The following is a 12,297-nucleotide window of genomic DNA, read 5'->3' on the forward strand; positions in this document are numbered from 1 at the left end:
TCTCTATCACTTATTTTCTTTTTTTCCCCCGCATATTGTGTAACTAAACAAAAGAAGGAAGATAATTTTCCTATCTTTATCGTGTCGTTGCGCTTGTGAAAGAGTGAATATGGGTGGAAGAAAGGCGTTGAAGGGAGTTCTGCAAAAAAGAAGATAATTTTCCTATCTTTTTTCGTTCATTATTTCCATTTTCTAGTACACCAAGTATAGTGTTAGTGAGAAAATAATTTAATATTTCAAAATTTTTCACTCAGTTTTATATAGTAGTCTTTTTTTTCTGAACAATAAATTGTTTATAGAAAATGTCTGATTCAGTTTTTTTTTTTCTTTTCAAAAGAATAAAAGTTGCAAAAATGAGACAAATACTCTAGTCTGTAGAGGTAGAAGAGTAGTTGCACGAATTTATGAAACCACGTGCATTACTCAATTGGTTGCATAAAAAAATGGTTAGACGGAAATCACGTGAGATATTGCCATATTGGGTACAAGGCTTCTTTTAGCCTTTTTTTTCTTTCTTTTAAAAAAAACTTATAAACTAATCAAAAGGACTATCAAATTTTTTTAAATAACACAATGAAATATATTACTGAGGGTACCAGAAGTACCAATAAGATTGTAACAGTTACTAGCTTTAAATCAAAAGTGTACTATTCCCCAAAAGTAATTGAGTGGTGGAAGATTTTAGTAGTGGTGCGGTTAATTGTTAATTTTGAGGTTTAATTATCAATTTAATCCTTAAATTAATTTAAATAATTTAATTTAGTTTTTAAATTTTTTAAAAAATTTATTTGATTCTAATATTTTTAAAAATAAATTAATTTGGTCCCACATTATTAAAAATAAATCAATTTTATTATCAAATTTTTAAATATTTAATATTTAAATTGAATTATTTAAAATAATTTAGAAATTAAATTGATTTATTCTTAAAAACATGAAAATTAAATTAAATCTTTTAAAAATTTAATAACTAAATTAAATCATTTAAAATTATTTGGGAGCAAATTGATAATTAAGCTTAATTTTCAAGTACCAGACTCATTAGGAATCAACTTCCCCAAAAATTATGAGGAATGAACAGTTATTTTATGTGAGAAACAACTATTAGCTTACAAGCTGTTGAATATTTGAACCTTTTGAATGTAAGAACATCCCAATCGATCAAATAAATTTATTTTGTAGCCATTTAATTACTGCATTTATAACTTTTCATTACAATGTTATTTATTTTAATTCTCACTTTTTTTACAATTTTTCTTTAGGGCAACTACCATTAAGGAATAGTTTAACATAAAAACGTAAGTGACGCAACGACTAAGAAACTCTTTAAAATGGACTAAAAAACTAATCAAGGGACACAAATCATGGTTGTTATAAGCAATAAATTCATCTTTCATGCAAGCTTATAAAAGCAAATAAAATAGAAAAAAATAATTAGATATCATAGTGGGGCAGTACGGGGACTGGTACGTGATTTCCGGTCCCCACCTCCCAAAACTCATGCTCATCCCTTCTCATTGTTGATCTATGATTTTTTTATTTTCTATCTATGTCCTTAGCTGGTATTAAATATTTCCGTGCTCCCTTTATAATTTTAAAAAATAAAATAAAAAACTTAAGAAACTAATTTTAAGAAAGTAAAAAAAAATGAAACTACAATATTTGGTTTTTATAAGATAATATCATTATATTTAAGAAAAAAAAGTCTCTATCACTCTATAATATGCATATCCAATCTTAAATTTTGAGTCTTATCACTGAAAGAGCGTCTCAATCAATTATGATCTGATAATTATTATATAATAAAAATCTCAGAATAGTATGAGTACGAGCTTCAGCTACAAAAATAAACAATAACAAAAGATTAATTAAATAATATATGTTATATAAAATTTAATTATTACACATTATGTAACAAGTATATACATACCCATCATCGTTCCCTTACTTATTTTTAATTAAGTATGCCCATACTCCATCTTTGGTCAAAACAAGATTTTTTTGGGTCAAACTCAAACAGAGCTAAACATTATCCACATATACGAATTTATTTGTAATACCTAAAGATAATAGTTTTTATTTTGTAAAACACATTTTAGTAATTACATACTTAAAATATAGCTGTAACATCATTACATCATATAGAAAGAGATTACACTTTCTTATATCCTTTTTGAATTATGTAACATGATTACATCAAACTAGTTAATTGTAACAGTTATCATATTTTCTTGTTCTTTCTTTGAGCTTTAAAAATCTGTTGATTTAAACTTACAATAAATCCTTAACCACATGTTTGCAAAAGCCCAGAAGGTACTGTTGAGGAGAGGTAGAGAGGGAGATAGCAAGTTGGGATGGGAGTACTGATGAAATAGACAAATAGTACCTTGTGGTGGCCCACTACCTCAGAACAATACTATTACATATCTAAGTGGGACCCATCATGTTTTCATATTTTTAAATGGTAAGTCATGGAACTCAACGAGCTGAGGAGGACAAGGCAAGGAACATGCTCTGCCGCTGCCTTTAAAAAAACAAACCCTACCTTAGATTGGACTTGCCTTGTGGCTAATTCTACTCTCTGACCTAAAACATAATTACTATTTTGTTTAAATTTAAAATGTTTCTAAAAAATTACCTTTGTTTTTTAAAATGACTAATAACATTTAAAATTTCAATCATTAAATAAAATAATAAGTTTCATGACTTTAGTTTTTTTCTCTTATCTATTATCAATGAAAGTTTTTTATGCATCATTAAAAATTAACAATTATTCTAGATATATCTTTTGAAATATTTTCTTTAAGTTAGTAAATGTGCTAATCTTATATCATATTATGAAATAATATACTGTAAATATATTTTAATTGATTTTAATCTCTTTTTTTTGAAAGGGTAAATTTTAATATGTTAAATATTATATTTGTGATATTTTTTTGTTGCTTTTAAATCTATAGTAGGTAGTTTTAACTTTTAAGAAATTCGTTAATACAACTTTAGTTAAAAAATAAAAAAGCAAGCAAGCTTTTTCATGCTTTCTTTGGTCTTTTTTTTTTTGAAAAGAAATAAAAAGATTAAGATAATATAAAGAAAAGGCTGCAAATGGGTTTATGCGAATGTGATGGGGTTAGGAAAGATGTTCTCATCTATCAAACTTTCTGATGCCACGAGGAGAACATTGTCAGCGGCTGCGTCGGTAAAGTCACCCTGTGCTTTCGAATATTATTTTCAATAATTTTAACTTCAATACAAATACTAACGTGTGGAATGATATAAATCCACAATCTTCTGCTTTAACATTTTTTTTAATGTGATATGGGATTTGATTTCAAGGTTTTCGTTTATGAAAAATAAAATAGACAGAGAAGTTAAAGTAATTCTCAGAAATTAATCCCTGTTTCTCGAATGGAAATATTATATGTGCATAGAAAAAATTTCTTTATAAATACTAGTATATTTATTATTTAAAATGAATATTTATAATAAATATTTTTTCATATAATCTACTGGTATATTATAATTGAAATTCATATTGATTTAAATTTTTAAATACATAAATAATATTTTAAATTTATGATAAACAATATCTAATTTTTAATTATTGAATATCTTTTTAAATATTACAAAAAATTAATTTTACGATAAATTAAGAAATAAAACAAAAGAGATGAACAAAAAAAAAGGATGAAGTATGTATAGATAAGAGAAAAATAGTTTAGGAGGCAATTTCTTTAACTAGTTGCAAATATTGTTTGTGAAATGGACAATCAAGAGATAAAAGACGCAATATTAAAAATATTTAACGAAGATAATTTTTTGTTTATCTAAATAACATATATCAATCATTTGTAAGTGTTGATATAATTTGCATTATTCACATAGGGAGAGATTGAATATCTGATTTTTTGTTAAAGGGCCCAAACTACATGTAGTATATTTCTTATCCTAAAAGAAAACTTAAATTAGAACGTAACACAATATAAGAAAAAAAATAATTAACGTTATCACTTCCAAAAGTGATGATTCAAATTCTCATGTTAAAATTAATTATTGATAAATTAATAGATATTTTGTTCTTATAGTATAAAATAAATTAAGCACGTTATATTAACGCTCTCCGAGATTTTTTTGGATTATACGCAATATATTTTCTTATTTAATGTTTATAACAATTTCTCTTATAAAAGGCATATAGTATTTTCAAAACAATTAAAGAATTAGTATAATATATAAATGTGATATTTTTAAACATTAAGAAAAATTAATAAGTATATAAATAAAAAGAAGAAATATTATGAATTATGTACAATTAAAAAAACTCAAGAGATGCCGGTAATAGTAAGGATGATTTTTTTCAATCACCATAATTTGATGATATTTTAACTTTCCATTCTGTCTGTTTTCAAAAATATATTTTATGGCGATTGAATTCATTTTTTTTTTCTTCAGTATATATTTTGGGTAATGAATTCAGTCCATGTACTATGACAACTTGGAAAGGAATTAAAGGAAAAAAATACAAGAAAAGTAGCTTTGGCGAAAATGAATGTTGGATCCAAATGAACGTCAAAGTAAATGAAAACTGGCAATTGGTGGTTCTACCACAATCCAACACCCATGTACTTTGAAAAACCTCCAACCTTCTCTTTCTAAAATAAGCAAGAACTTGTCAAAAATAAACCCATATCTATTATCTAATCTTTTTTCTAAAAATAATAATATTAAATCTAAAAAAGACACCAAAACAAAATCAACCCAAGCCAAGAATCTACCCCCACCACCTGTGCTGTGACCCCCTCACCAAATCCCAAACTTTCAAAACAATAAATAAAAATACACATGATGTTTCCTATGTACGTGGTCCCCACCACCCGGACTCCAAACCTCTATCAAATTTACTTAATTGCCAGAAAAGAAAAATCCGCTCTCTGCAATAATGCCCAACGGATCTCACACGCTAAAAAGGAAATTTAGAAGGACACACACAACATGAATTTTTAACTTCTTTCTGCATTATTTAATTTAATAATACTCCAACAATTGACTAGTATTTTATTACGTCCAGCTTTTTTAGATATTTGCAATCTCAACAACAATTTGATCTATGTAAAAATGATTTTTTTTTTATTTCATAACAAAAAATGTAACAATTCCATCTTCCTCTAGAACTAAATACCATTAAACATTACTCAGAAGACGAAACTTGCAGAATTTTTAACATGAAACCAAAGGCCTAAAGTGTAGTTGAAAGAGTATATTATTATCTTTCTCCAAAAGAAAGAAGGAGACGTCCGTGAATGAAGTTGTTTTATTATTTTTCCAATATGCACGCGCCTGTCACTATCTGGCATTACGAATTAAAGTAGACAAACCCTATCCCACTTTTTCTTACCATTATATATATCCTTCCCCCTTTCTCTTTCCTCCCATCCAAACACTTATCTTTTTCTCTCTCTTCCCTCTTCAATCTTCACATTTTCTCTATGGAGAATCATGGCAACAAGCGAGTCTGGGACCAGTCCTCTGACTCCAACACTCAGCGGGTCGACTCGCCCGAGTCTAAGATTCGTCGAGTTGACTCGTCCGATTCGGGTATTAACTCGTCCGAGTCTCAACTCGAATCGGTCCTCGACTCGTCGGAGGTGCAGCTACAAGACGACATTTTTAACATGCTTGACGACACGGACAATGTGCCCGAGCGTGACTCGGTGCAGGGTCTTGACTCAGTGATCAAAAGCTTCGAGGATGAGATAAATGCTCCAGGTTCGGATTCTGGTTCCGGTGACCCGGCCCAGGAACCCGACTCCGGGGAGCTACAATCTAACTTGGGCTATCTTCTAGAAGCCTCCGACGACGAGCTCGGGTTGCCGCCGACGGTGGGTGACGGCGAGGAAATGGGTCGGGCTGCCCCGGAAATGGCGGAGCTTGCCAGGTTCGTGGGATTTGAAGACGACATACCCAGTTATGATGCATTCGGGTTTGGGTCGGGGTTTACGGCGGAGAATGACGGAGGTGCCGGAGGTTTTGTGACGGTGGATGGGTTGTTTGACTATTCGGACCCGTCGGCGGATGTTTTGTGGCGGTCGGAGTCATTACAAGCTATGTAGGTGGTGGCGGTGGTTTTAGTGAAACGGTGCGTAGGGGTGGAAAATGTAAATCTGGGAAAATATTGGCGTTAAAAATAGGAGGAGGGGTAGCACAGAAAGGTAGGAGGTAGATGTGAAAAAGTTGTAGGGTTAGGATTTGTTTGTTGTTTTGGTTTTTTCGTTGAATTCAATTGAAACAAACTCAACTCCCTCATGAGCCGTTTCAGTTTTGTTTTGTTGCTTCAGTTGCATCTTGAAAGTTCTTTATTTATCCTACATAATCTATTTGATTAATTTTAAAGAGTGTCGTTAACTGTTTAAGACTTTTGGTTAAAGAACATTTAAAGTACTCTATTAAATACTCTTACTTGCTCCTAATTTAAAAATGACATTTATTGTTTTACACGTACGTGAGCTTGTTGTTTAAACAAATTTAATAAAAATACGTGACAACTAAAATAAAGATTAAAAATATTTGATTAAAGAAAAATATGAACAAAAATAGGTAAAATATCTCATCATTTTGTAAAAATATTACTTTGTCTTCACATTGCACAAAAATTTATCTTTTAGTTCCTAACTAATTAAAAATTAGAGACAATGATCTATAAGTATAAAGACTAAAAAGTAAAATTTTCACAACTATAAAAATAAAATAAGTAATTTTTCTTTTTAAAATTATTTTCACCCTCATTTCTTCTTACCAGACCATTCCCAAGGTTTGAGGGTCTGCACGGTTAAAAATGGTAATAGATTTAAACAGAAATAATTAAACGGGAACGATGAACTGAGCGTATTACTTATTTGAATAATTGAAGGTGACCTGTTATTTACTTTCTCCTTCTCACCTAGGAAATAAAATACCCGCTTTATTGGTTAGTGTTAACTGTTACGTTGCACCTTCCTTATTTAATGGTTGTTTCAGGGAAACTCGTACGATTTATATTTTGTACCTAAATAACTAAACTCTTAATTTAAAAAGAATGATTTATTTTTTAAAACATATACAGTAGTATTTAAATTGGCAAAATTATAAATTTGATCCTCATTTTGTATTCAATTTCGAATTTTGTTTTCTAATAAAATTATTGTATTCAATTTCAAATTTTGTTTTCTAATAAAATTATTCATAAATTTTGTGCTCGTATCTAATCAAATCATTCAATGTTGTTCCTCCAATCCACAAATAGACGTTGATTGTTAGCAACTGACATTGACTGACACATGTCAACATCTGAGAGGTACGTTAAACGGTTCGCGACTTTTAACACAGTAACATTTTTACCCCAAACCTTAATGGTAATATTGAAATTGGAACCGCGAACCTGAAAATCCGAAATTGGAACTGCGAACCGTAAAGGAAATCTCGTGTGCGTGAGGTGTCGCCGTTGATTGTTCATGATGGTGTTCGTGTGCGTGAAGTGTCATTGTTGACTGTCGTAGGAAGATGGAAATGTCTTTTGTTTGCAAGTAAGTTAGATTATTTTATTGAGGTTTTGTTTATATTATAATGACGAATAGTTTTGGTCCATTTGTGGGGTTTGTTTGTTGATGTGGTTCACGGAGTGTTTTTCCAGTGTGAATTTGTGTTAAGGTTTTGGTGGAGGATGATGTTGGGGCTGAGGAAAATGAAGATGATAGCAGTGATTGTAGTGAAGTTCCAGATAGTAACTTTGAAGAAAACTCGGATTAGACAGAATTGTTGGACTCTGAGACATTTAGTCAAAGTAGTGACCCCACCTTTGATACTAATTAATAAAGTAGAGTCAACAAATTCTGATTTTGTTGATGAAGTTGGATATTATGATGAGTTGGATACTCCAGTTGGAAGTGAAGATGAAGGTCCCCCAAAAGTCAAATTTCCTTGTTTTAAGGTGCCTGAAAATGCTAAAGATGTCAAGTTTGAGGTAGGATTGCAATTCAGTAGTAAGAAACAAATTTTAAAGGCTATCAAAACCTTTGCTATAATGTCTAAGAAGAATCTGAAGGTTAAAAAAAATGACAAGAAGAGAGTCATTGCAATCTATAAACAAAAGGGTTGTCCCTTCTACTTACGGGTGAACAAGTCCATTCAAGCGACTTATTAGCAGGTAGTGACATTGAAAGATGACCATTGTTGCTTTAGAATTGCCAGAAACAGCCAGGCTACGCCTGAGTGGGTGGCAAAAAGGTTGATGTTATTATTAATGCATACTCCCGATATGAAACTAAAAGCCTTAGTTGCTTATGCTATAGAAATGTGGGGATTCAGGTTGAGTATGGATCAGGCATACAGAACAAAAGTTAAGGCAATGGAAAAAATTGAAGGTGCTACCATAGATCAGTATAAACATTTAAGAAGTTATACTGCAAAGCTAACAGAAAAAAACAAGAACAACACTGTCAAGATCAAAGTGACTTAACTCCTCATGGTCCTGTGTTTGAACGTATGTATGTATGCCTGGAGGCTTGTAAGAGTGCATTTGCAACCAATTACAGGCCTTTGATAGGATTGGATGACTATTTTCTGAAAGGAGAATATGGTGGCCAATTGTTGTCTATAGTAGGTAAAGATGGAAACAATCAAATGTTTCCTATTGCTTATGCTGTAGTGGAATATGAAAATTATTTGTCTTGGAAGTGGTTTGTTGATCTCCTGATAGCTGACTTAGATGGTATTCAGGAAGGATGTTGGGTTTTCATTTATGACCAACAAAAGGTAAATATTTAAATTATGTTGGGCATCTAATTGTTACTATCATTTAATTTATTCACTGTTATTTTCAGGGGTTGGTTGAGGTAATCAAGGAGCTTGGCAATAACATAGAACATAGACTGCGTGTCAAATATTTGTATGGTAATTGGAAGAAGTATCTAGGAGCATATATTAAAAAGTTGAAGTGGATGGCAGCTCGAGCAACAACTACCCCTGATTGGGACAAGGCCATGAATCAGATTAAAAGTTATGATGTAGAAGCTTGGAAGGATCTGGAAAGGTTAAACTCTGCTGCCTAGACAAGATCTGCTTTTAATGTAAACACAAAATGTGATTTGCAAGTCAATAACATGTGTGAGGCATTCAACAATGTAATAATGGTGTACAGAGACAAGCCGATTATTACTCTACTGGAGGGAATCTGATTTCACATAAGTTCCAAAATTGTGAAGTTGAGGACTATCCTCATGAGGTATAAGGGTTCGATCTGTCCTAAAGTTCAGCAAATCATTGAAAAAAATAAAAAAGCATGTAAAGCATGGCGACCACATTAGTGTGGTGATGCTAATTTGTCTTTGTTTGAGGTGTCAAAGGACATGGAAAAATTTGTTGTGAATCTTAAATAACAGACATGTTCGTGTATAAAGTGGGAGTTAACTGGAATTCCATGCACTCATTCAATAGCATGCATGCGGATCAATGGTGCCAAACCTGAACTTAGTGTCATTTCTTATTACAGGTGTTGTTTTCTGTAATTCCATGCACTCATGTTCTTGTTGTTTTGCAATAATTGTTTTGAATTGAATATGTTTAGTTGTTGCATTTGACAAGAAATCTACTGTGTTGACAACATATTCATTTATTGTCCATCCATGTAATGGATCGAACTTATGACCTCCTTTACAAACACCAGTGATGCTGCCACCAGTGATGAGGAGAGCTCTTGGAAGACCAAAGAAAGCAAGGAACAAGAGAAATGATGAGTCTACCAACATGTTCAAGCTGCCAAGATAGTCAAAATCAGTTGTTTGTAACAAATGTGGCAAAATTGGTCACAACAAAAGGACATGTAAAGGAAAGACATTTGCAGATTGGAACATTCCAAAAGGGGGAAATAAGGTAATTTGCCTTCAATATGTGTTTTCCATTGCATTTAACAGAGTTTGTGACTTTCACCATTCTTATGATATTTGTGTTCAATATTAACAGAACTTGAAGAGACAAACAACATCTCCTACCAATGTTGTAACAAAGAAACAAAAGAATGCTTCATGCACAAGTCAGACCACATCTGCAGGAATTCAAGGAGGTGACATTACCAATGAAACACAACAATCACGAATCAGTTAAAGGAGCCGACGGGGAGTACTTGGGCACAAAAGGATTATTAGTTTAAGTTTTTAGGATGCAAAACTTATATATTTTCTGGCTCTCTTCAATGAGGCTTTGTAATGCACTCTTTATGTTATTAATTATTCAGTTTATGTTTAAGTAATTGTCTAAAAAGGCTATGTAATGCACTCTTGTGTAATTTTAAGTTTTTAGGATGCCGAACCTATATATTTGGTGGCTCTATTCAATGAGCCTTTGTAATGCACTCTTTATCTAATTAATTATTCAGTTTATGTAGAACTTATGTGTTTTGTTGTTTAGTTCAACTTATTGATTTGTTTAGTTCAACTAAAAACATAATTTTAAGTTATTGCTTTGTTTAGTTCAAGTTAGTGCTTGTTTAGGCTTTTGGAACTTGCTTTTAACTTATGTGTACAAAAAACCAACTGTAAAAAAAACCAAGTCTATTTTTTAGTTATGTTCAAACCACCGCAGAAACAAAATTAGTCCTATTTCTTGTTAATGAGGCTAAACAAACCACCATCGAAACAAAATTTTGTCCTATTTCAAAACATATTTCAAAGTTGAATACCAAATTAATACCGAAGTTGAACACTAATAAAATCTTCTTTTATTAACATAACCATTCAGCAATTACAATGTATAGATTACAAAAAACCAACTTATCAACATTACTTTCTTCCTAAATAATTACATAATCAAAACACAATGGTGCCAAATCACTACCATTTGTAGAGACCCAAGAAAAAAACACCAACAAGCAATTACATTCCTCTGCTACATAATAAAAACACCAACAAGCAAATATAGACCCAAGAAAAAACCAATCCAATCCCTAAAATTTTCCCTTCATCTTCATGTCACTGATCTTGGTTTGCATATCCTTTTCTCTCAACTTCAATTCATCAACCTTCTTCATCAATGCTACAATGATCATCTTCTGACGACTATTGGCAACTGGATCGTGACACTCAAAATAATTATACCCTTTCCTACCTGTAACCTACATGCCCAAAATAACAAAAAAAATCAACAAATAAACCATAACATAACCACTACGATATACATTATTTCTTATCTTGTATAGACCACAATAATAAAAACGCCTCCTTAGATTATCCCCAGTCCACGATGTCACAAGTGGAACCTCTATGTTAAACAAATACATCACGCGACTTCGGGCCTCCGAGGTGTACAACGTGAAAATCCTTTCCATGATGAGGATGACGAGGCAACGATGAGGACGACGAGTAGGCAACAACGCCGCAAAACGTTTTAGGGATTTCATGGAATGAGGCTTTTTGAGGTTTTAGGGTTATCGTAATTTTTTTTACCACACTTGGTTAAAAATCGCGAACCGTTTGAGGTACCTCTCAGACGTTGACACATGTCAGTCAATGTCCAATTGTGGGTTAGAAGACCAACATTGCGTGATTTGATTAAATACGAGGACAAAATTCGTGAATAATTTTACCGAGAGATAAAATCTGAAATTAGAGATAAAATGGGAGATCAAATTTACAATTTTATCATTTAAATTTGTAGTGTGTGGATGGAAGAAAAAAAAAACAAAAACTGACAAACATTGTAAATTATAAATGTATGAGAGATAAAAAATAAAACGAAAGAAAAGTTAAATGTACAAATACAATAATTTTAATTTAAATGTGATGAAAAATAAATAAACATAGTAATCCCTTATTATTAAATTATATTATAAACTAAAAAAATAATTTAGACATTGAGATTTTTACTGTCTCTATCCTCTCAAATAAATATTTTTCATATTTTTTCTCCTTTCACTTTTAGAATTATATTTTATCCACTATTTTTGTAATTAGTTAAAGGAAAATTTCAATCATCCGAACTCTCCTTTAACGTTCTCTTTAGATTTGATTTTAATAACTATCTATTCTTTTCAACTTGATAGAAAAATATTAATTTATTTTAAATTAATATTTTTCATACTGTTACATGAAAAATATTAAAAGCTGCATAGAGATTTATTATTAATTAAAAATTATTATGTCCTTTAACAAACAAGCATCATATAAATTATTATGTCCTTTAACAAACAAGCATCATATAAAGTACAATTAATAGTTTTTATAAGAATCGTTTTAAAAGTAACATTTAAGATGCCTTTTAATGAATTCACAACAT

At 31.1% G+C, this 12,297-nt stretch overlaps 1 protein-coding gene across 1 annotated transcript; it reads left to right on the forward strand.

Moving 5' to 3' along the window:
- The first annotated feature begins 5,101 nt into the window (after window positions 1-5,101).
- Window positions 5,102-6,300, forward strand: LOC100780556 (uncharacterized). The gene has a single exon (XM_003534122.4). It carries the CDS (start codon window positions 5,484-5,486, stop codon window positions 6,105-6,107), a length of 624 nt encoding a protein of 207 aa, XP_003534170.1. The 5' UTR covers window positions 5,102-5,483; the 3' UTR covers window positions 6,108-6,300.
- The last annotated feature ends 5,997 nt before the right edge of the window (window positions 6,301-12,297 follow it).

The sequence above is a fragment of the Glycine max genome, chromosome 9 (genome assembly GCF_000004515.6).
Source record: "Glycine max cultivar Williams 82 chromosome 9, Glycine_max_v4.0, whole genome shotgun sequence".
In the NCBI taxonomy this organism is placed as follows: domain Eukaryota; kingdom Viridiplantae; phylum Streptophyta; class Magnoliopsida; order Fabales; family Fabaceae; genus Glycine; species Glycine max.